We start from the raw sequence: 25,930 nt of genomic DNA on the forward strand, positions 1-25,930 counted from the left end.
GAGCCTTTTGATTTGGCCCAATGAGAAACTGGTAGAATTTGGAAATGCAGATGGGAGGAAGGGCACTTCAGAAGGAAGGTACAAATGAAGACATGGAGACGAGGGTCAGGTGTGGGATAAAGAGGACTGGGAAGAGGACAATGGAAAGACAGAGGAAAGAGCCCTGGCTGCTCAGACCGCCACCTCCAGGAAGCCTCCCAGCTCCCTGGGCTGTGCCTGAGCTGCAGTGGGACGGGACAGACATTCCCTCTCTCCAGTCTGCAAGCTACAGGAGGGCAGGTTTCCATGCTGGCTGCCTCCAGGGCAGCCATGCAACCACCCAGAAGGTGGACGGTGCTCTCCCCCCTGTGTGTGCTGAGGTGGGTAAGTGTGCAGAGCTACAAAATCAGAGTGACCCATGCCATGTTCTAGAAAGACAGAGCAGCCCAGAGCAGTCCTGGGACAGCAGGGGGCCGGGACTGGGAGATGGGTCAGGGGACTATGGAGACACCCCAGGCAGGACCTCAGGGAACCAGGGCAGTTGCCTGGGAAGGAGATATTTACACCTCTCGTGAGGGTCTTAACCTCCTCCAGAGAAGGGATGCTCTCGAACGCATCAAGCCCTGCCCAGGGCCTAGCGGCCACTACGACAACACGACATGCATGGTTTGCCCAGGATGCTGCTGGGAGAGGTCTCACCATGGACCAGGACACATGTGTAAGAATGTCTGGCATGTGTGAGGTGCTGGGCGACATCACTATGGAATCTGTTTACCTGGAAACTGGCCACCACGCACAGACCAGACACATGTGTGACTAATTCGTACGTGCACACACCTCCCCCTTTAACATTCCACATTCATTACCAACCACCCCAGGAGCCCCTCCAGCTGGGCCTACCTCCAGGAGGGTGGGCTGTGAGGCCAGAGGTCATTATGGCCGGAAGTCCATCAAGCACAGGCAGTGAGAACCTGGGCGGTTCTCCCGGTTAAAGCCTGAAAGGCCATGGAAACCTTAGCCCACCCATCAGCACTTACTCCTGCAAGACTTGAGGGGCCTTTACAAAGCTTTTTACAAAGTGGCCATTGCTGTTATTGTTACTAAGGCAATAGGCACCAATTTCCCTTGAAAAGCCATCACTTCTGGTCCTTTCTGTATACTCCTGACAGCTATGCATTCCCTTCACTACCTGAGAGACATCAGACTGTTATGCAGGGGTTTGAGTTCTGCCTCTGGGTCAGACACCTTATGTCTGATCTCTTAACCTCTGACAGCATCCATTTTAACAGGAAAGATGGGCTGAACTGTGGTCTGGCCACAAAGACCTCAGGCAAACTTGTCTTTCTAGGACAGCCTGGTCCTGGCCTCCTTGCCAGCCTGCGCCCATCTGCTCTGTTTTCTCCATGATGTAAGTCTGATTTCCTTAATGAGCTCCCTGGAGATTCTCCCCTATACCTGAGCAGTTTCTAAGACAAGTTCCATTCTCCAATGCGGAGTGTAGACTTGAGCAGAAATTAAAAACACACTTACTACTAAAGAGGCTTACGTGTTTTCTCCCTCAAATATGCTTTCTTCTTTGTAAAAGTCTCACCACATATTAGATTAGAAGCTCTCTAAGGGAAAGGCCCACCTTTTAATGACCATCTATAAGCTTTAAGAATCACCAAATGTTCCCTGAGAAAATTTAGGGGATTGCTTCTCATTGTCAAAGATGGAATTTATATTTCATGCTAGAGGACACTGTCAGTGAACTAGAGAACACCATGCAGCAAATTCAAGATACTATACTTGTAGGGCCAGCAGTGGGGAGGGGAGGATGAACACTGTTTCTACTTGATTCGGGAAATTTTAGCTTATCTGAAAGAGAAAGGCAAACACACCTTATGGGGTTGAAATGTTGCCATTTATCCTTTCTCCATATCATCTTGAACACAAGTTGAAAACCTAAACCCCTGGAATATGTTCTTAAGGCAGAAACTTATACAATTCAAACAAGTCATGTGGTGGGCTCGGATTACTGGTCACTTCTCCACAAACTTCCTCAATCCCAGCAGAAGCCATTCAAAGGAACTCCTGCAGTTTTGTTCACTAGAGATGATGAGTAATGTCCAGACATTTCCCCAGTGTCAAGGATCTTAGAAGAGGATCAACCCAAATCTTTAGAAAGAGAGAGAATAAGTGTGTGTATGAGTGTGTGTATATGTGTGTGTGTGTGTGTATGCCTGCATGTGAGCAAGATAAAGAGAAAAATATGAAGAACATGATTACCGATAATGAAGAGAGAGGGTGAAAGGTACAGAAATACCAAATAATAACTATTAAAGATACAATTAATAGAAAAAAACAGGTGTGGGCTGGAGTAGTACTTGATATGTGAACAATACACTAACTCTGTAGGGCCAGTGGGGTGAACAGTTTACCCAGACTCAACAAGTTGAGCATGTTTTAGAAATGTTTAGAAGTTGCAAATGGATGGGAATCAGTTTGGACAAAGAGAAATTATATTGTTGAATGCAACACCTACACAGCCTATCCTGCAATATCTGATATAGTTGTGTAAGATGTTAGTAGAAGTTCTACCTATAAAGGACTCTTTCAAACCACAATAATAAGGAGTCGAGAAGAAGAGTATTTAAGAGAGTAACTAATTTGGATGTATTTATATATATTCGAGCCCTTTAACAATGGCCTGCCAATGAAACAAACATTTCTTGACATTATCTTGAAACCAGCCATTTTGGTAGATTTGGCTATATATATATATATACACTATAGATATACACACACACACTATTAATACGTACAAAGTCCTATGGAAATGGACTCTGCCTTTGGAACTTCTTGTACCCCTGAAGTCAACAGTAGCATTCTTTCATGCTAGTCTTAACTCACATCAAGTCAAAACAATTGTACAAACAAGCTGTTTGCAGGACAGAAAACAGCAGTGGGTTTGTGTATTAGTCATGGGCTTTGTCATGCTGCAATAACAAACAATTCTTAATTTCAGAGGCTTAAAACTTCAAGTTTATTTCTTGCTCATGCTACACGCCCACTGAGAGTTTTCAAAGGGCTCTGCTTAGCATTGTTACTCAGGATACGGGGTGAAAGAGTAGCTACCATCTGGAATATTGCCGGTTGACGTGCTGGAGGCCCAGAGGGTCTCTCAGTGGTAAGGAAATGTTCCAGGCCAGCAGCGGCATGACAATCCTGCTCACAGCTCATTGGCCGGAACACATGGACCACCCAACTTCAAGGGGAGCCAATGCAAAAGACACCAACAACTTCCACACTTTGGTATGTGGGGTTGATTCTTCAAAAATGCTTCAAGTACACATCATATGTGAAGACACCGATACAGTTTCCAGGACGCTTTGCATCCTTAGAGAGATGGCTGATGGCTCTAGGCCATCACCAGAGCCCTAGAGTCATCACTGGGACTGCCTGAAATCTCTTGCCTTGGCTGTCTCTGTGAGGCACTGAGACACAGCATCTTGGGTTGGCTTGGCAATGTCTGCCTGGCAGCTGCCCACAGCCCCTGCAGCGCGGTGCAGCCTTGGCTCTCTTCAACTCTGCACCCTGAGATTTTTTCAGGGACCTTTGACTAGGGCAGCTTTTGCCTATTCTCCCATAGGTTGAGTATGATCAACAACAGGAGTACAGAACGGGGCAGACCAAGTCACCTCACTGGTGAGGGGTGTCAGGACCACTCCCCAGTAACAATACACCAACAGCCAAACTTGAAGCATTGGTCCCAACATGGCAAGAAGCAGTGTCATGGTGAAGAGTGGGGACTCTCCAGCCACACATGCGTGGATCAGTCCTGTGCCTACCACTTACTAGCCAAGCAACTCTGGCCCAGTGATCTACCCACTCTGTTTCATTTACCGTCTGTAAAAGGGGGTCAGCATGAGGACAAAATGAGGAGTGAGGAGCTAGAGCAACGCCTGGCTGTGTCAATGAGCATTACTATTTGTTGTTCCTATTTTTCTTTCTTAACCTCACCATCTTGATCTCCCTTCAGCCATACTTCTTTCAAACTAATTTGCTACCACAGTGAGCAAATCACATTCCTCACAAGAAGCCTCTGAGGTAGGTATATATATCTCCACTTAAATAGTGAGAAGCCCAAGACTGACCCAGGATTCAGATATACCTGAGCCCACATTCTTTCACTGCGACTACCTGCCTGGTTTGCCCTGATATCACAAATACAAGAGGGTGCCCTTTAACCCAAGGAAGATGACTCCATCAACGTCATTTCCTGCCTTGTAGCTAGGACTCTTCAAAGAAGCCTCTCTGCTCATTCGAGGATAAGTCAGTGTTTTCTCTAACAGAATATAGCCTGTGTGCTTGACTTAAGTTGAGACACCAACTCTTGGTACTCTGTATGTGGAACCAGCCAGGCTAAAGCCACAGATGCCAGAGAAGAAAGGGTTGGGATGAAAGACAGTGACATGGATACCAAACTCAGTCCCAGCCTACAACTCAAATATTACAGTAGCAGTTTTGTTCATGGCTTTGTAACACTGTCTATATACACACACGTTGACCTTTAAGATGCACTTCAGTCCTCATCTGAAAATTGCTACATTTCCTCCTTGACTAGAGCCATTTTATTTTGCCTATGGCCTTACAAGGGGTCACATACCCACTCTGTGTGTCCTTGTCTGTCCTAGACTGGGAGGTTCCCCTGGCTCACACCCGGAGGTGTGATCAAGCCTTCTCCTCTTTGACCCAGTAGCAGTACTGCCCTCCCTTCTAACCTGCAAAGTCTTTTAAAGCAGAAGTTGGCAAACTATAGTCTATGCGCCAAATTCAGCCCAATGCCTTTTTTTGTAAACAAAGTTTTATTGGAACACCCATTTGTTTATGTATATCTATGGCTGCTTTCACACTATAATGACGGAGTTTGAGTAGCTATGAGACAAACCATATGGCCTGCAAGGCCTGAAATATTACCATCTGGTCCTTTATGAAAAAAGGTTGCCGAGCCCTGGTCTAGAGAACGGTGGCAGGGGAATGTGCTGGGGGGAAAGAGCATTCAGACAAGAATGGTATTGTTGCTGATCGCCACTCGCAGGTGGACTCTAAAAGGGCACACGTTTCATTTAATAAATAATTTCTTACACACTAGGACATAACAATGAGCAAAATAAACTCAATCTCTGTCATTTGGGAGTTTAAATTTGGGTATTGGGGCACAAGGGAAAGAGGGGGGAACAGAGATATGTCAACAAGCAATTACAGGCCAAATAAGGGTGATATATTTACACAGCAGGGAGACGAATGAGTTATAGCTATAAAGGCCAACACAAATGCATCTCAGGAATAATGCTGAGTGGGAGAAACACACAGAACACACGCTATTCAGTTCAAATTACTCAAAATTCAAAAACAGGCAAAACTAAATGACATGTTGTTTCTGGACTCCTAACAGATGAGGTAAAATTCTAAAGAGCAGGGGAAGGGATCATAAAAAGCCAGGCTCATGGTTACAGGGAGGGCAAGGATGGCTGGGGCAGGCACACAGTAATGATCAGATTCTTCCTCTAAAACTGGGTGGGGAGGACGCAGTTGTTCATGCTGTCGAAATTCTTTATATCTGACATACACTTTATTAGTATTTTTATATCTACTCAATATTTAATCAAACTAAAACTTGCAAGTAGAATCAATGTGATGAACGCTGTGATTCTGTCACAAAGGCAGTAAAGAGTACTGTGGGCGCCCAGAGGAGGGGCCGCTGACTCGGGTGTGAGGGTCAGGAGGATGTCGCTGGACAACAGGGCACATATATCACTTGAGGACCTGCTGAGCACACTTCACTCTGAGATAGGGTCACTAAAGAGTATTCTAGCAAAGAACAGCCTGTGCAAAAGTCCAGAAATGTAACATATTGCAAAGCTTTCAAGGAATTGAAGTCAGCAAGTGAGGTGGACAGCAGGGCAAGCAGGGCAGAGGGTCCTCTGGGTCTACACTGGAGCCTTAAAAATTACAATGAAAAATGTGTACTTTATTCCCAAGCAAGGTGCACTGTCGAAAGACTGAAGCCAGGGAGTGTAGAGACATGATTGGAGTTGTCTTTTAAAAGGATTCTTCTTGCTGTGGCAACATCAGTTTGCTATCCTAAAATCCTCTCGGATTTCTCCTGGGTTGAAAACAATGCCAGATCTTGTGTGTGAGCAGCAATAATGCATACCACTACTATAAACAAAACCCAGAAGGTGTCAGGCCAATATTATGGGGTCCTTCATTACAGAGCATATGCATATTGACTCTAGACTGCTGGGAGTAGGAACGCGAAAGCTTTGTGTCAGTTTTTGGTATACTGAATTAGACATTGTTGCACTAGTCGAGCTTACCATTATAATGACATCCCAGGATGAATCTTTGCAAAGCAGATGTTCTTTCCCTAAAACAAAGAATCTCCTACCATGTCAACTTTACAGTAATAGATTTTAATCTATTAGACTCATTTTAAATAAGCATTCTATCTAAAAATGCTTCTTAGTTCATTAAAAGTATAGGAAGTGAAAACTATGAATGCCATAAATGCTTTTAAATCGTATCAGTAGGAAAGCAGTTAAAAAACACATTTCTTTAGTGGCAAGACTAAACTTGAATATATACACTGCTACAAAGAAACGGAGCATACAAATGGCACTGCCTCCTGGGTTTATCATCACACCACCTAGTTCAAATTTATGCCTTAATTACTAAATAATGACCACATATTTTGCATCCTGTTACTTCTCTTTGAAATATGTTGACATCAACTTTTATTTATTAATGTTTGCACTTAGACATCTTCAAAGATAATCTCCAAAGAATATAGTGATATCATGTCCTCAAAACAGTATGATCTAGCAACTCCACTCAGAGTATACACCTAAAAGAATGGAAAGCAGGTCTCAAACAAGATACTTGCCCACCCATGTACACAGCAGCATTATTCCCAACAGCCAAAAGTTGGAAGCAACTCAGGCATCCACCAATAAATGCAGGATAAACATGCATATATGTTCATATATATAGACGAACCTATATAAGGAAGGAAATTCTTACACAGGCTACAACATGGCTGAACCATGAGGACATTATGCTCAGTGAATAAAGCCAGACACAAAAGCTCAAAATTTTGTTTGATTCCTCTGATATGAGGTCCCTAAAGTAGGAAAATTTATAGATCCAGAAAGTAGAATGGGGGTTGCAAGGGCTGGGGGAGAGGCAGACGGAGAGTCAGGGTTTAATGGGGACAGAGTTTCAGTTTGGGAAGATGAAAAATGTTCTGGCACAGATGGTGGGGCTGGCTGCACCCCATGCTGATGCCACTGAACTGTACACTTAAAAATGGTTAAAATGGTAAATTTTATGTCATGTATATTTTACCATAACAAAACAAAAAGCTCCCAAACCCTGAACCACACAACTGGTGAGTTTAATACAGACTAGACTCGTCTCTCACTGTTGGACCTATTCATCAGGACTCCCTTAGAAGTCTGAGGGTTCCGGGGGACGTCCTCTGAGGTTGCAGCGAGTGCTTGGCCAGTCAAACATCACCATCCACCTAGTGATGGTACTCGACACACGTGGCTGCCACGGGCCCACAGGAAAAGCGAAGCCCCTGTCCTCAAAACAAACCAGTCCTCAGGGAACACTTTGTTGCAGGATGGACAGCTGCGTTAGCACCGAGATGTTGTGAGGGTAGATTCGGTCACCTGCTTTCCGTTCAGCCCATCTTCCCTAAAGACCGTCCACAGAATAATCCATTAGGCTGCCAAGATATGCAACAAGTGTCCCAGCTCCGAATCCAAGCAGGATGCTGCCAAATGAAATGCATCGCACTCCAAATGACTTGGCTCTCAAATTCCCCATTAAACATTGGTCCCTGCTGGACACGAAGAAGAGATTTCAATAGGCTTAAAAAAAAAATCAGATCTTTCCACACTTCTCCTAGGTCTTTAATTACCTTGGAAGATGGATTTACTGAGTGACCCAGCTCGACATTAATTAGAAATATGGCATCGATGTCACTGAGGGACGGAAAGCACGACACTGGGAGTGTGGAGTCAGACCAGAGGAAGGGTGAGGAGGGGGCGCAGAACGGGATGCTGGTGGGGGAGCAGCCAAGCCAGCACCGCCAGAAGGCAGGCCGCCTCAGAGCTGAGAGGAGAGAAGGAGAAAGAAAACCCCCTTGTTCCACAGGACCACAAAGCCAGCGTCTATGAACTCTCTAAGTGGGCACGTGTAACTCGTCGTTCCTTATTCCTCCTCAGAAGTTTGGTTGTTTGGAAGGTTGGGGGAGGGGCTTGAAATAAAGCAGCCGTGGGAGGCTCACAGTTCTTCTAAGACAGCTTTGTTCTTAGTGCCACAGAGGAGCCTGGCACTGCCGGGCAACAGCCCTCCCCACGGGCTGGGGGCTCTGAGGGCCCGGGTTCCTCAGTAGCCCCGCCAAGCATTGCTGCAGACGGCTGCAGAGCTCAGAGCAGGCTTCAAGGGCCAAGCCGTCTGTTTTACACATGAAGGAAGGGAGTCCGTAGGATCCGACACTCCTGGGTATATATCCAAAGAATTGAAAGCAGGGTGTCAAAGAGAGATTTGTATACCCATGTTCAGGGCTGCATTTCTCACAAAAGCCAAAAGGTGGAAGCCACCCAAATGGTCATCAGTGGATGAATGGCTAAACAAAATGTAGTACACTTGACCCTTGAACAACCCGGGCTGGAACTGCATGGCTCCTCTTACACACAGATTTTTTTTCCATAAATATGTTAGAGAATATTTTTGGAAATGTGTGACAATTTGAAAAAAAAAACATACTTTCTTTTCTCTAGCTTACTTTATTGTTAAGGATATGATATATAACATATACAACATACAAAATATGTGTTAATCAACTGTGTATCAGTAAGACTTCTCGCCAACAGTAGGCTATTAGTAGTTATGTTGTTGGGGGGTCAAAAGCTATATAAGGATTTTTGCCTCCAGGAATGGGGTTGGTGCCCATAAACCCTGGGTTACTTAAGGGCCAACTGTACATACATGTAGTAGAATATTACTTAGACTTAAAAAGGAAGTTCTAATGTATGCTACAACATGGATGAACCTTGAGGATACTACACTCAGTGAACTAAGCCAGCCACAAAGGACAAATACTGGATGACTCCGCTTATTTGAAGTCCCTAGAGTTGTCAGATTCATAGGGACAGAGCTCTCTGACATCTTTCCTTTCTGCTGCCCCACATCTCTACCTTTTCAGGCTGTTTTCCTGCAGTCACTTCTTCCTTCAACCTCATGAAGGTCTAAACTCATCAGGATGATGGAGTTAATGCACGGTTATCTGTTATCTGGCCTGGGGCTCATGCAGGAAAATGTTGTCCTTCCTGACTTGTGAAAGCATCAGAATCAACCCATGCCAACCTGGCAGAAGGTGAAAGGCTGCTGATATTTGCATTTCAAGTTGTTGCCAGCTGCTTAGAACTGCCCAGCATAACACCATACCTGTTAGTGGAAACTGCCTTGCTGGAACCAGCCTCAAAGATGTGCCCCAATTGTTTTGTTTGCCTTTTGTGTTAACTCTGCAAACTTGGTATCTCTTGTCCTCAGAAAACAATACTCAGCCAGTCAAAAGGCAGCTTAATATATGAAAATGACACCACAATCTTGCATTTCAAAAAAAGCCCAGCTTTGGAAGAAACAGACCTCTCCTGGCAGGGCATTACCAAGCCAGTGGCTGCCAGCTGTCTGCTGGCTTAAGTGGCACAGCCGCCAGCTGTGAGCCACAGTCAGGCATAAGGGAATGGGGCCATGTCACAACCTCCTGGCCTAAACTGAACCTCATATCCAGTGACACTAAAGAAGAAAGGTTCAGAGGAAAGATGCATGCTTGCCTGGAAATGTACATATATTCAGTCATCTCAAGTAACTGGCCTCAAATCACAGAGCAGGCTAATCAGATTTTCAAAGATCGCCCCTCCACAAGTCAGAGGAAGGCACATCCTGAGTCTATGTGCCTCCTCCTTTTCCTACAAGCCCAAAGCCCAGTCAAGTCCTCGTGCACATCCATGTGTGCAGGCCACGAATTCTATCCCTGTCTGCAGTGGCCCTTGTCCACCCAGGCTCTCCCACAAGGACAAGCCCTTGGGGCCCGGAGTGAACCTAGTGTTCTAGGGGGCCAGGGTTCTGAGGTATACTTAGTGCTCACCTGCAGGTTTAAGTATCTTCTAAGAAATGACCTGGGCTGAGATGCATCCTCTGTGGTCACTTTGGCTCCATTTCACTATGAGTCTGTTTCTCATTTCAATCTGACAGAAATTGGAGGACTGGCATGTACCCCATGCTGGCCCCTCGGCATTCCTGAGTCTGGTACGCATGCCTGGACCTCAGTGAGGATACAGAGTTTATGGAACTCTGCTTTGTTTTTTCTCTAAATGTTAGTTGCAAGTCCTGTGGGCTTAACTATCTGTCAAACCATTAGCTGGATGAAATTAGAGCCAAGGACCCAACACTGAAGCTGGAGTCCTGCCTAAAAGCCTCACACGCAAGTATAAATAAGCCAGAATACATATTGTTGGTGCTGTTTCTGTTTCTGGAACACATTTGGTGAATTCCATGGATGGAACATAGAGAAATGCCACCCTGACTCTATACAATAATGAAAAGCTTCTCAAACTTACCAAAACCCCCTGATGAGACTTTTTCCATCTCTCAGTGATGCATTACTCAATCCTCAAAAGTTTTCATTAAATGTCTCCTGGGCACACACTGTGTTATATACAGAGGATACAGGATTAGTTCCTTGCCCCTGCCATGGTGCTACACGGAGTCATATTAGCCAAGACTCATGGGGGAATCAACTAACAGCAGTAAGGAAGGGAAGATGGTGACCCTACCTCATCACTCATTATGACCATCCCCTCATTTTCTGCTCATCAAAACATTATTTGCACACAAATGTCCTCATCAAGTCACTGAGAGCTAATTCTGACTGCTACCAATTAATTAATCAGTAATTGTAGTATATAGTTGAGCTCAGTTTTGAATCCAAGCAACTCTTGGTATCTAGTCCAAATCCGTCCAGTTCAGAAGCTTTCATGAGAAATCTCAGCAAATTATCTCTACTATTCTTAACCACCTAAATGACAACATCAGTTCAGTTGTTCTTTTCCTCATCTTTCATATGTGGGCACTGGCCTAAGAACTCCAGCCCTCCCAGCTTTAATGTGCTACAATCAGGTATACCTCCATTCTGTAATACTACTGTGCAGATTTTCATCACATTCCATGAATTCATTCATCATCCAGCTCACATGCAGATGCCCATTTTGTGCCAGGGACAAATCTAGGTCTTGAAGATACAGTGGAGAACATGAATGATACGGTCTACTTCCATGGAGTTTACTCCAGAGCAAGGGTGGGTTGGCATGCATGGAGGTGCAAATAAATAAATATATTTTTAGGGAGTGGTAAATGCTTCAAAAAACAGGTGATACTAAAGGAATTATTTGGGTGATGACTAGATGGGTGGTCTGAGAAAGCTTTAAGATGTCACATCAACAGAATAATAGTGACAAGACACGGCCAGGCCTGCAGAGGTCAGGGACAGAGTGTTCCAGGCAGGGAAAAGCTGGTACAAATGACCTGGAGAGCAAATGAGAGCTTAGCATGTACAGAATGGAGAGGTCAGTGTGTGGTACAAGGTCAGCAGGGTTGACCACATAGGCCCTCACAGGCCACATCGAGGAGCTTGGATTGCACAATGGAAGTGTTAGAGGGTGTGGCAAAGACCACTAGTCATCCCCCAATACCTATGCTCTCCTTCTTCCAAAAGGCTCAACGCTGCACAAAACAAGATGATACTCCCCAGCCACGCTTGTGATTAGGTGTGGGCAGGTTACAAAGTTCCAGCCAATGGGATGAAAGAAGTGGTACCTACTGCTTTGAGAAGTGATCTTAATGGGGAGGCATGTCCCCTCCTCCTCCTTTCCACCTCTCTGCACGCTGGAATATGGACATAATGGCTGGATTAGCCTGACAAGAAGGGGCTGGGCCCCCAGTGTCACGACACTCTCCATGTCAGTCCTGGACTGACTATGTTGATGGTAGAAAAAAACTTCAACTTTGTTTAAAGCCCTGTCAGTGTGCTGTTCAGGCTTTAAGGGTGAAGCTGTCACTAATATGATGGGTGTGGAATAGGTGAGTATAAGGTCTGATTCGTGATGCATAAAATCACCCTGGGTGTAAGTAAAGGGTTAGTTGTAGAATTTGGACAGGAAGTAGAAAGACGGAACAGGAAGCTATTGTGTTTATCCAGGCAAGAAATGAAAGGCTTTGTTTGCCTCAGGGGGTTGCAGTGGAGGTGGAGAGAAATTGAGGGACTCAGAACATAATCTGGAGGAAGAGCTGAGAGGACCTGCTGATCAAGGGAGAGAGAGAGAGGAAGAACATTTTTGTCAAACATTTTGGTTTGAGCAGCTGCATGGATGGTGGTTCTATTTAATGAGATTGGAAGGATCAGGGTGAACGAGCTCTGAGGGCAGGGGGGCAATGAGGATAGTCATTGGGCCACACTGAGCTTGAAACACCTATTGGCCATCCAAGTGGAATCCACTAGGCTGCTGGTGCGTTAGTGTGGAACTTGGTAGGAAGGTCAGAGCTGGTGATATAAATCATACGAGATGATTTAATGCCATATTTCTGGCAGAGCTGACCAGTATACTAGCTGCTAGCCACCTGTGGTTACTTAAACTGAGTTCATTAAGTTAACTAAAATGACAGATTCAGTCCCACTCTAGTCACATCTGAATGCTCGATAGTGACTGGCAGTTATAAACATGGTCAGTGTAGATAGAACGTTTTCATCGCCACAGCAAGTTCTCCCAGTAAACTCTGGTTTAAAGCTCTTTAGAACTAATTTATTGCGATTGGTTTGCCTTGTCTTGTAGGATTATGTGTGAGAGAGAAAATAAAAGCATGAGTTTTCCCATTTGTTCATTTTTTATAACGTAGACATGTAACAACCATTACTTCTATTCATCTGCCCAAATTCTTCAATTCATGTTTATAAGGTATTCACAGTCATTGTAAATATTTGAAGAGTTCAGAGGTCAGCATGACTTCAGAAGGCAGTTATTCTAAGATTTGCAGCTGCTCTTTTACTCAAGTTGACTTATCATCCTTCAAAGGAGGCTGGAGACAAGAGCGATGCTCGTGCCACAGCCTGTCCCTCCGTCCACTCTCCTCCCCCAACACGGCCACCAAAGCCACAGAAGGAGTGGCAGGGCCGTCTGGGCAGGCAGTGGTTTCTCCTGTCACAAGGCAGAAAGGAAAAGTGCCAAAAAGAAGGGCTTGGGAAAACAGCAAAGAGCAATTATCCCCTGAAGAGAGCATGAAATAAGAACCACCATGAGCCCACAAAGGGAATGGAGAAAGATCAAGCAACCATGGGGAACAGGTCAGAGACCATCACTGTGTTTTCAGGGAATGATCACAAAGGAAAAAATGGGCTTTGGGAACTGTGATATCCTGGGACTTCGGCTTGGGACTCACTGGGTGGTGCACCCTGAAACTCAATTAAGTCATTTTAAAGAACAAGATTCATGCATCCGAGAATACCTTGACCACTTCAAGCATGCATCCAAGTTCTAACACGGATCCTTACATGTGGTTGGGGGCTGGATATGCATGGGACTCAAGAAGCCCACGTGAACATGAGGAAGCTGGAAGAAGATTCCTGAGAAGACCACCTTCACAGCGACAGACTGCCAAGAGGAGGAATGGTTTTGGTAAATTTCATTTATGGGGAAATAATAATTTGAATTTGTTCACCAGGGGCGCTTTCTGCATGAAAGAGGAAAGTATCAGGTCAAACTTGTCCAACTGTGCAAACTGTTACTGCTTCCTGGCAGCCCACGGGATGGAAAGCCGTAACCCCCTGAGTCGTCTCCCCAAAACACAAAACGGAGTACATCACTTCTCCAAGGAGCGATGACTCTCCGCCGCCTAGCGTGAGGTCCGAACAGCTCATCCGGCAAGTCCGTTCCTCTGTGGCCTAAGCCGTCTGGGGCCCTTCCCAGCCCCTCCTCTGCTGCACTTTTGCACAGTTCCCGCCTGGTGAGTCCCAGTGGGGAGGTGACATCTTGCTGACTGGGCTCCAATTTGTGAGGGGATGAAGCCTTGGGAAGGTGACTCATCTTCAGGATGTTGGGGCACAAAGCTGAAGAGCCCACGTGACAGGGATGAGGAGTGTGGAGCAGGTCCAAGCCAGTCAACAGTCCAGTATGAAGTACGGACAGGGATGAGGACATGGAGAGTGGCTCACACACTGGGGCCAGACTCCAAGGCACTGGTCCCGATGGGGGTGGGAGGGCCGGGGCCAGCTCCGGGTGTGCTCTCGGCAGTCTACTAGAATTTTTAAATTTTATGTTCTTATTTCAATGAGAAGCTGACTCTATATTAACAGAAGCATAACCCGGATGGTGTGGATGGGCTGCCTGTGACCAGTGTGGACCAAACTCTAGAACCCATGTTTGCACCTAGATTTACACTCACCAAAGCCAAACGTCACCATGATGGCTGCACAAATGCAGGTGTCACAGTGGCTCACAAAGAGCAGCAGGATAACCGAGTCACAACCTGTACCATCAGGCACAGGTATGATGACCTCCACCGAGGCTGGCATCAGGCTGGGCATACAGGGGCTGTGCCCATTGTCTCTGCAAAGGCCAACTTCATTAGCAGAAGAGCATAGGAAACTGGTTGTAATGAAGGTTTCTCATCTCAATTCTAGTCAAAAATGGATTGCATACCTATTTAATTAGTATTTTAATAATGCCACAAATCTAACTTTATCTTCAAGAGCAGTAGACAGGTTGGCAGAGCTCTCAAGACGCGTCCTATTAAAGTGAGTGACTGAGGCAGGCCCTGAGCCATGGCGGAAGATGAGGTTCGGGCGTTCTGTGTTAGTGAAGCCCTAAAATTGTCGGCGCTATTTCAAGCAGCAGAACTCATCAGGTGCACGGGAATTTTTCAAGTCCACATTCTAAAATAGATTAAATGTGAAATTGAATCTGAAGCTCTCTTTCTGCTGTTTAACCCAACAAGGGTGAATGGGTGATTCCATTTTCAGGAAAAAACATCAACAGTCACATTAAAGAACCACTATTAATTTGAATTGTATTGGTTTTGGAATTGGATGTTGTTAACATTTTGGTCCTATAGTTATTTAGAAGTTATAAGAATTAATGCAAATTCCTTATGGGATAATTCATACACATTTAATAATACAATAACATTTTAAGTCAATGAGAAAGAGGGCCATTCCAGTTATGCACAAGGGTGCTGGCACCCTGCAGGCCCGACTTCCAGGGTTGGCTCCTCTGTTCTTGGTATGTGGATGGGGACACCTCAGGTTTCCATACGTAAAACAGGGATGGTAATAGGATTATAGGGTGGATTAAATGAAATACTTATATTGCATTCAGCACAGCATCAAGGTGGGTGCACTGTAAAGTCCAATACATGTTAGTTCTTGCTCAAAGGTCCCACTAGTGAAGTAGACATTGGAGGTCTCAGTTCTCTGTAAAATGGGACTATTAGCAGATCTACTTGTATAGTTAGTATGAAATATAAATATATATATGTGTGTGTGTGCTGTGTGTGTGCATATGAATGAAACTCGGCAAAGTACTGAACTTAGAAAGTGCTCAAATACCTTACTCTTGTTATCAAACAACTACCACCATGACTTCTTCAGTCCTCCTTAACATCAAAATAGTCCTCAGCTGCACGGCACCACCCACAGGCACACGGCCCAGGGCCCGGCCCACAGGCTGCAGCTCACAGAAGGGAAGTGTCCACACAAGGGTCTCCGGAGCTCTTCCGTTTAACCCTTCACAGCAGAGCTGTCTGGGATTCCTTCTACAGGGAAAGAAGTGAGACAGCTGCCTATCTGTCTGTCTGTCTGTCTACCTACTGATCTGGGCAAGAGAGTAATATAACAAGACACCAGACAAAATCACGCTTCAAGCACTGATGCCAGCTAAACAGTGAGCAAATGATCAGAGATGAAAGGCCAGCGGCCTCCCAGCAGAGGACAGTAAGAACAGGCACACGCCCCACTCCAGCACAAAGGAGCCAGTAAACACTATCCACAAGGATAAGTTGTATTTATCCTCACATTCTACTCCATCTCTGGAGCCCCTTGTGACCCAGCAGTTTCCTGGGGCCTTACCCATATGGACAGCAATGCCAACTGGACAAATTAAAAAGATGTTAGGGAAGAAGCAGAAATTCCAAGTCGCACTGCAACTCGCAAAAGTCCTTTCTTATGTAAAACTGACTTGGCTCAGGTGCTGGGCTAGAACTAAATTCCTGTCCCGCCCCCACCCTGACAGTGGTTTGGAGGGAGTTCTGAGCCCTTTCTCGGAACCCCACACAAAGCAAATATGAAGCAGAGGTGCTTTCAAAAGGCACAGGTTAGAGGAGACACAAACACCTTTCAGCTTTCAAAGTAGATGCGCAGAGCCAAGTCCGGTTGGACACAAAGCACACTTTTCTACAAGAACCATCAAAGGCCCTACCAAAGGTGAAATGCAGGGAAACAGCAGCCCCCGGTTAGAGACCCATACTCTTCTGGTCTCTATTCCACATGGCAGACTCGGAAGGAAGTCCACATGGGGGCCTCTGAGCTGCCGCACTTGATCACCTGGCAGTGCCACCCCTGAGAATAGAGGTCTCATCCTGGAGCATCCCGGACCGGCTGTAGCCCTTCCCTGGCCCCTCAGACTCCCGGAGGTGGGTTTCTATCAAGGTAGTGGTCAGAGCTGTTAAAACACCCAGAGGGGTCACCAGCAGGAGCTGCAGATATAGCAGAGGCCAGGCCCTCGCGCCTGCCATGAAGTTTGGTGGACTCCAGGGAAAAAGGCCTGCTGGGTCTCTGCATCCAGGCAATGTTCACAGGACATCCCGGCTCGCCCTCACTCACGTGCTTCCTGAGGCCTGCACACTGGGGGCTGCGCACGCTGGGGGACCTTCCTCGGAGGGCACAACACGGCAAACAAAACAAGGCGCCAAACATCATTTCCCCCAAACTTGCCAGGCCTTACATGGTCTCGGACCAGTGAATGGAAGGCAATTCCTGAACAGCTTTCCCTTCCGAAGAGTCATTGGGAAATACGACAGAAAACAAGCCTTGAGCTACTTCAAAGTAACGCTCATCCTCACGCTGCCCGTCCTGGGAACAGATGGTTTCCCACAGGTCAGGCCACCAGGACTGTCTTCGTCCTGACATGAAGGAAAGCCAGTGATGCTTCACAGCAGAGCACGGCATACACAGGGCCACAGGAGGCTGTGTTAAAGGACAGTGGGCAAGTTTCCTCAGTTAACATTTAAAAACAGAGACAAAATGTATATAGACACATTTATAAAACAGGGGTTGACTAAACAGGGAAATGGAAGGGAGAGCTTTTCCAAATACGTGTAAGATAAATGTTGAAAATGACTACCTGGTTATTTAGTGACTTCTCTCAACAGTTAATGGAGTAGTCTGGGTGGGACGGATATGCAGTCCTGCTGTCCGACAGGAGAGCCAGGGCCCCTGTGGGTGTTTTGGTCCAGGAAGAGTTTTTCCTTCAGTGTATTCTTTTCCCACCCTGAGGTGGTTAGGACTTTGAAAATCCAGTCTCTGGAGCTCTGAATGGATGTTATAGGAGAGGTAATTTATTAAGCTGGTCACTGGAGAAACGATTAGGAAGCAGATTCTTACCCCATATCTGTCACTGTCTTAGATGACCCTAAGCCAGTAGCCAGCCCCAGTGCAAAGTTCTGTTTAGCTAAGTTCTCGGTGCTCGAGAAGGCTTACTAGAAGAGGAAAGCACTGGTTTTCTCAGTGCAATTCCTGCTTTTGGCAGCATGGTGGCTGCCATGGGGACAGAAGTACTTGTGCAAACACACATGCCCACCATCATTTCTCTGATCTTCATGGTTTATTGATGGTGATCACATTCATCCTCTCAATCTTTGCACAGGGGAGAAAACCAATTTAGAGAGAAGTACCTTGCCCAAGATCACACGGCGGAGTAGTGGGGCCTGGCTTACACCGTTGGGATCGTTTCCAGGATCTTTCCAACTGCTGACATGTGACCGTGCACATGCACGCACGCGTGTTGATAAGAGTGTGGGGTGCACAGCAAGTCTTCCGATACCACCTTCAGTGTGAGCAACATAATGTCACATGGAGAACACAACTGCATCTCCAAATCAGCTGGAGTTTGGAGCTCCTTCTTATTGAGACATGTTTAGATAGTGTTTCAGGTGACTTCAGGTAAAAACAGTCATTACCAATTTGTGTTCCAATTCAGTGTTTTCTACCCAATTAATGAACATTAACCATGTCAAAAAGTTATTTTCTTGCACAACAATGTGGATTACTTAAGCTGCTCAACTGTGCACTTTAAAATGGTTGAAATGGTAAACTTTGTTACATACATTTTACCACAATAAAAAAAAGTTATTTTCTTTTTAAAATAGACTTGACAAAAGGATAAGAATACTCCTGTGGGGAATACATGAATTAAAACCTAAGCTTGAAATAGTTTAATCACCGAATTGAATTACAGTCGCTTTTGTCCACTTACCTCTGACATACTGGGCAATCATTGCCACATCCACAGGTCATTTTTCAATCCTCAAACCTCATCTCACATCATCTGACACCATCTCAGGCCCCTTCCTCAGCTCCTCGGTTATCAGCCGATTTGGACTGACCCCTCAGGCTGTTCCCTGCCATCTCCCCCAACCGGTTCTTCCCCTCTAGCCATTTATTTCTCGTACACAGTCTCTGGGTGATCTCGGCTATTCCAAAGCCTTTATCTGCTACCATTATGCTGAGGAACATGGACCTTGCTCCTGAACTTCTACATCACCTGCTAAATCAAGCCCTCAGATTCCCTTAAGGCACCACCAACTCAGATCTGAAACTGAAGGGGTCATCTTTGCCCACCAAACCTGTCAGAGGAAGGGAGTGGCCAGTAGCTTCAAAGTCTGTAGGATATGGAATACAACCATTCGGAGGGAAATCTACCCAGGAGCTCGAGCTGGTAACCCGCCCCTTCCTTCTTCCTTTTCCCCAATCTTCAATCATGTAGGCTGTGGATTCCACTTCTGTAAAATCTCCTACAGCCTTTCACCTTGGTCTGTTCTCCACTGCCACAGCCTGAGTGGTCCCCCCCAGCATGTACCTAAAGGTTTGCCTTTTAGCATGAGACCCTTCAGTAGCCTGGCACTATCCTAAGGTCATGGAGGACAGACTCTTTGTACATTGTCCCAAACCCCTTCCCAGGCTTTGCTATTCAGAATTCAGACACTAGACTCCTCTGGCCCCTAGTCACCCACAGTACCCAGATGTACTAGGCTCCTTTGGCCTCTGAGCACCCACTGCAAATAGCAAATCCCTACTCTCCCTAACCCTGCAAAATGCAGTGGCTCAGGGGTTGCTTTCTGACACTCTCAGTCCAACCAGGGCCTGTCCTGGAGTCTTTAGTCACTAAACTCGGAGTGTCCTGGAGGCCAGGAAGGTGAGTCTGCCTTCTTCGTGTGCTCAGCACCTGACAGCGCCCAGTAAGTACTCAAGTTAGCGATCGTGTTCCCCTGGCACCTAGTAAGCCCTCAAATGTTTGCCTGTGTTGTCATGAGGGTCACCAAAAATCAAAACTTATGAGCTTTCTGAAGCTGAGTTTATCTGGCATGACACAGAGCAACACAGTTCAGGGCCAAGCACCCCTGGTTTCATGCCTCTCCCCCAGAGCTATGAAATCCTGAACACTGAAGGATGGATGGTACTGGCTGCGCTTGGAACTCCAAAGCCATAGAATTCTAAAACTGGAAGGGATGACATAGACCAGTGGTTTTCCACTTGGTATTTGTTGTCATTTATTTTTAGAGCAGCATTAAATATTGTCAGATAGAATCCATTTGTTTTTCTTTTCTAAACATTTTTCCCACAAATGGTTCCAGGAAGGGATCCCATGGTTCAATGAGATACAGTTTGAAAACCTATGGCCTGACTTTATTGAGAGGGAGACAGAAGCTTAGAGATAAAGCAGTTTGTCACAGACAGACAGAGTCAATCCATGTGGAGCTCACACTACAGTTCAGATCTCTTGATTTCCAGATCTTTCTACTTCCCTTTTTGATGGGTAAACAGCTTTGTTTCAAATTGAGCTCTCACGCTCCACTAAAATTCCAGTCTGGAAAAATCTAGTACTTAAGAATACCCACAGCTTGAATAACATCCTCTCCTGTAGAGGCATCCAAGCACTCCAATTTTAATATGCCAGATATCTAATGTTTGCTGCTTTTTCTTCTGATTTTTGAGACAGGACTCTCTTCACTAAATTTAAAACACCCAGAGAAACATGCGCTCTGAAGCCGACTTGTACATTCAGGCAATGTATACAATGCTGTCCTGCACTAACCTCCAGACAGAGCTGGCCTGGGCTTAGGGTCTCAGTGATGCCCTGTAAACATGTCCTACAGACAGATAGACATTTACATTTTGTTTTCAGAGGACAGTCTTGACATAAATCCAAGTTTTGGCTAACATGCAAGTAGGGATAGAGAGGTTTCTCAACTTTGAGAAACAGCCCTTGGTGGCATTTGCTGGTTCCCTGCTAGACAACTCCCCCTTCCAGTCTCTGACCAGTGGGCAGCATGGCACTGACTGGCTGCTGTGCCACCCCTCCTATTGTGACTTGCTAGCCAGAGCTTCTGCTCCCACTCAATCCTCCATGTCCTGCAGAGGTGTGACACAGAGAACACAGGGTGGCAGAGGGCAAAGGCTTCATTACTTTTTTGCTGATACATTTCCTTTGCTTTTCATAGTCAGTCTGCAGGGTTACTAATGTGCTTCTGGTGGAGAAACAGACCAATGGAGAAACCCTTATCTTTCTGATTCCTCAGCCATGCCAGTTTGAACCTGAAAAAAACCAAAATCCTTCTGAAGCTTTAAAAAAAAAAATTGTTTGTCAAAGGCTTTTGGTAAGCTTTGACTCACTTCCTTGGTGGGAAAAGCCCTGTCAGTAGAGCCGGTCCCACCAGAAGAACGGGGTCTTGGCTCCAGGGCTTGCTGCTCTGGGGAAGGCCCAGGTGTCTGCAGGTGGGGGAGGCGGGAGAGAGAAACAGATGCGCTATGAACCCAGCCCACGTTCACGGAAACCAACCGCCCCTTCACCCAGAGGCAAGGCAAATATTTGCTTCCCAGAAGGAACTGTAAGATGGTTAAAGTCACTTGCTCTTGACAGTGCAATTGCCATTCTATTCATTCCATAGTTCCACAACTCACTACATTTGGTTCAGTCATTTTTTTTTTTTAATGAGCAGCACAGCTCCGATGCTTAATGACCCTGTTGACTGAAATATATTTCAAGGAATATTAGTTCAGAAAAACATCCAAGTATAGAACCATATGCAATAGTGAGGAAGAAAAAGTCACCTTACATCAGCACATTAGAAATTACTCAACCACTGTAGTCAGAGTCTAAACCATTACTGCCGCATGAGACACAGAACGTCACTCCACCCAGAGCGAACTCAAGCTCCCTCTTCATCTATTTACCAGCTAAGACTTGGCTTCTGTTTCAAAGTAATTAGTGACTTAGTCACCTGTGGCGTTTCTGGTCACTCCTTGATGATGTGTGAAATTTACCAAATCATTCAGGTCGGCTGGGTTTAAGGAGGGTTATTATAAGAACACAAAGCTTTGAGAGAATTTTTCCATGAAAACTGTACACTGTTGGCAGGCCAAACAAAACAAAATAAAAAGAATGGGATGTTTGTTCACCCACTATAACTATAAGGTATGGTACCTGCCAGCAAAACGTAGTGTTCGTTAGTTCAAGTTGGGTTGGAGGGAGGTTGCTAATGGGTGGGGAGAGAGAGGACAGAGATCAGATGAGGAAAGAGACTAAAAAACGTATTTATATTAAAAAGATATTTCTGTCTCACAGGACTTATTACATCCGTCACAAAATCAACTTGAAAGGCTTTTTTTTTTTTTAAAAAAAAAAGACCTATCTTAAACAATGCTCTATTTCCCTGGCTGTGATGTGATGAATCCTGGTTGGAAAAAGAAGTCATATCACAACAAATCATGTCTGTCTATGTTAAAAAGTGACTATTTGTTTAGTCTTTGATAAGAGTTTATTTTCATAAACTATGGGATTGATTGTTTCTTTTCTCAGTCAGAAGTTCTCTGCCTCTTGCCTGGCTAAGCCAAGAGTTTCTACTTTTTGTTTTTTTGACCAGAGGTAAAGGGATACAATAAGGCCACTGATGTAGCCCAAATGTATTGAATTATTCTAGAGTCTCATGAAGGCCTCAGAGGCGTCAGCCCCTCCCAGGCCCATTCAGTGTCGTCTACTGTCTCCTGCTGTTGTCAATGTGCACTCTCCTTCCAGGTAAGGACTCCTGGGGAAGAGGCCAATAATCTCTCTTTAATGTCCTAATTACACAACCATGTTTCCCTTTGATGACCTGAAGGAGATGAAAGTTTAAGGAGAGAATATTTAACTAGAAGGTACCTTAGAAAAATTCCAAACTAATAAAAAACCTTAAGCAGCCTTGCACACAAAGCAGAAAATGTTCATGTCAGCAGCATTTACCAAAACTAAGAGTCCACCCTCATGGCAAGCTAGGCAAGAAACAAAATCTGCAAGAATCATTACTTTCCCCAGTTACATTACCAAGCACCTGCAAGACTATAAAAAGAATGATATCCAGTTCTCTTCTGAGAAAGAAAAGGTCTTTCCAGCAGATGCATTAAGTGAGACGAAAAACGTTGTGGTTGGAGGGGGAGAAAACATCAGGATCATTAAAAATGTATCTTCTAAATAAACAATGCCCCACATTTTAAGCCTTCTCTGTAGAGTCAAGAAATACTTTGGTCCTGTGACCCAGGTTATCAATAATTTCTTTGAAGCAAAACAACATTCCAAGCATTAACTAAGCATGTATACTATTTGCTAGTGTATAGCAAGCACACCGATTTGGAAATTCAGAGTCACCCTGCCCTACTGACCAGGAGTTTATCTCCTAACTTCTCGTCACCAGCTTCTGTCTTCTCCAAGACTGCCTAAGAAATGAGCTACCCCAGCCCAGTACATAACTTATCCTATCCCAATCCTGTCTGTTACAACTTTACTTTTTTTATGATTCTCCCTTGCTAAACTTAGCTCTTCTGCCATCTCACAATCAACCCCCTAAATATTTTCCCTGTTTAATATGTTATTTCAGTGAACTCCAAGTAATCCTTTGCATCCTTTGGCTTTATTCTAACTTAACTGTATCTGATACTGTACTAACTCTGACAGTAGGCCACTGGTTGAGACTAGGAAATCTTCCCTGCAATGGTGTTTGTCATGATGTTTGACTTGTTATCTCAATCTAAAACAACATAACTATTTATTTATGCTCTGCTTTATTTCAGAAAAAAATTTAAGGCTGTTTATCAAATACATACAATAAAATAATGCATTATGGAGATAGGAAAAAGGGACAAAGGAGAAATTAAAGTAGGAAAATTCAGAGGAAAGTAGGAGAGATGATAATTTAAAGTTTAGCTTGTCAGACCCACATATGCTCAGGTAGATTCTAAGCTTGCTAAGTTTCCTAGCAGTCAATGGAAAGACAGTGATTCACTATATCAGTGGCAGAAATATTATGGTTCACTGGTCAAATCCAGCCCACCATCTGTTTCTAGAAATAAAGTTTTTTTGGAACACAGCCACACCTATTCATTTACATATTATTTATAGCTGCTTTCATGATATAATGGCAGAGTTGAGTAGTTGTAACAGAGACCTGCAAAGTCTAAAATATTTACTACCTGGCCATTTAAAGAAAGTTTGCAGCTTACAGGGTCACATAACTCTGTGCCTATGAGATAAGAGCAAAGCAGTTTCCTAGGATAAGCACATGGTACAGTTCTGAAGCAGAAGAGAACTTTTCATTATAAAGAGCTCACTGCTGTATCATGAAAAAATCCTTAGCTTCATTTTGTACAGTAAATATAGCAAAAGGTCACATAGAACTAATGGCATGATGTCACAACACCAGTCGGTAAAACAATTCTAAGTTAGACTGGAATGATGCAAGTCAGGGGACATCTCTCTTGCTCTGGCTTACTTCAAGGAGCGTCTGTAGACATGGCAAGTGCCAGCTGCCTACAGACCTTCCATACCCTTCTTCCTTGTTGCTGGGAGACATGGCCAATGGGTCAAAGTGTTCTTTCCTGTTGAGTCCTGGAGTGTTCTCTGAAGTCTTCTCTGAGTTCTCTGGCATCCTTAGCCAATCATTAGCAGTTGGCAAGATAAAACCAGTATGTCATCTTTGTTTAAGGCATTTTTCCACTAACATTTCCTCTGCTGAGGGGAATAAGCACTGAGGGGCGCGATGGTGGTCATGCTCTTGCTAAGATCCTAAAGGGGAGCTATTCCATGCTGCCAGTGTGCAGAGCTGTTCCCTTTAATGAACGCCCTTGAGGAGGTGGTAGATGGACATCCTCCTATGAGAACCAGGAACAACCCCACAAGGGCAGGGGCCAGAGGGAAGCCACCATCACAGCTTGCACATAATGTGAGGCAAGAGAGCATCTGAGAGCAGGGCCAGGGACTCTTCAAGAAAAGAGCACAGAACCTGCTCCTGTGCACAGGCCAAGGGCTGTGTGGGGCCCAAGCCCCACCAGGCATTGCTCCCGGACATACTCAAGCCCCGTGCCCGTGCTGGTTGTTCCAAGAAACAAAACCTCCGCACAGCCATCACATAGGCCCACTGACCTTGAACACGTGTATTCCTAAAGGACCCCCTAAGAGACAAGGGTGCCAAAGTAAATGCAAATAAACTGGGAAGCTAACTTCTAAGAAACCACCATTCAGTGCAGCACTGGAGGAGGAGGACAAACTGACGATGCGGCTTTAGAATACATTCGTCACCTTTCTCTACAGTCATACCTTCTTTGTGACTACAAACTATCGCAAGTTGTAGGTCTATTCTCTAAAGTAAGGGAACAAAAATTCATGTTATCTGAAAGAGTTATCAAAGACTTTAATATGCAAATTTAAGAGGGTAAGAACTCCTCTTATCACAATGGATGCTGCTACTTTATAACTAACTCCTACCTAAGTTATCAAAGGGAAAAAGAAAGACAAAACATACAATCATGTTACATTATTCCTAACAGATCATTCCACAAGGTGATTAAAAAGTATAAAACTAGAAAATAAGGAAACCATTGATGCCTAAAACCTTCCTTCTCCTTATAGAGAAGGCTGTGCTCTAGAAAACACCAACCACACAGAAGTGAAACATAACCATACCTGACAGGAGCAAATATTATGGCCAACAAACACAATAGATCAATGGACATTTTTCTTTACCATAAAAAGAGCAAATACTAACAAAGACTGCCATTTATTCTTCTAGTACCAATGCTTAGCCTTCAAGTCCAGACCATTTAAGGCCGTATCTGGGTACATGAGAATGTGGAAAATTTGGATTCTGTATAGCCTTAGAAAAAAAATAAGAAAAACTCAATGAGTCAATCAAAATGCTAAGCCCAGACCAAATGTAGCAGGTACTTGGTATAGTCTTCTGGAACCAAGTTCAGGGGTGCCCCATCACATACTGGATTTGGAAGTGCATGGAATATCAACACAGGAAATTCTACAGGAAAGCAAAAACCCCTTCATCTCAGCTATGGGTTGATCCCCAGTTCTTCAAGCAATTATGCAACCCTCCATGTCCTTTAATGTGCCCTGAGCCCAAGCTGGGAATCAGGATACAATGGGTCTTGGGTGACTTTGCTTAAGAAAGCTTTTTCATAACAATTGAGGCCATTGAAGTTTGTGCTTCCAAAAGACCACTGTCCTAAACCACAGCATGCAGAGTTCCCTTCCCA

The 25,930-nt window shown here is 44.8% G+C and overlaps 1 protein-coding gene across 11 annotated transcripts in view; it reads right to left on the minus strand.

Annotated features, from left to right (window-relative positions):
• SLC22A23 (solute carrier family 22 member 23) overlaps window positions 1-25,930 on the minus strand; it is a 164,293-nt gene that overhangs the window by 95,105 nt on the left and 43,258 nt on the right. The window contains exons 4-5 of one of the 11 annotated variants that reach the window (XM_073224092.1): window positions 21,032-21,127; window positions 1-20,953 (exon numbers count right to left, since the gene is read on the minus strand). The exons of 8 other annotated variants lie outside the window; for them this stretch is intronic. In XM_073224092.1, coding sequence (XP_073080193.1) covers window positions 21,054-21,127 — 74 coding nt within the window. In that variant the 3' untranslated portion in view covers window positions 1-20,953; window positions 21,032-21,053. Of the gene's footprint in view, window positions 21,128-25,930 lie in introns of all 11 variants that reach the window. 2 more of the 11 variants (XM_073224091.1, XM_073224094.1) reach the window with 2 other exon arrangements.

The sequence above is a fragment of the Manis javanica genome, chromosome 16 (assembly GCF_040802235.1).
Source record: "Manis javanica isolate MJ-LG chromosome 16, MJ_LKY, whole genome shotgun sequence".
In the NCBI taxonomy this organism is placed as follows: domain Eukaryota; kingdom Metazoa; phylum Chordata; class Mammalia; order Pholidota; family Manidae; genus Manis; species Manis javanica.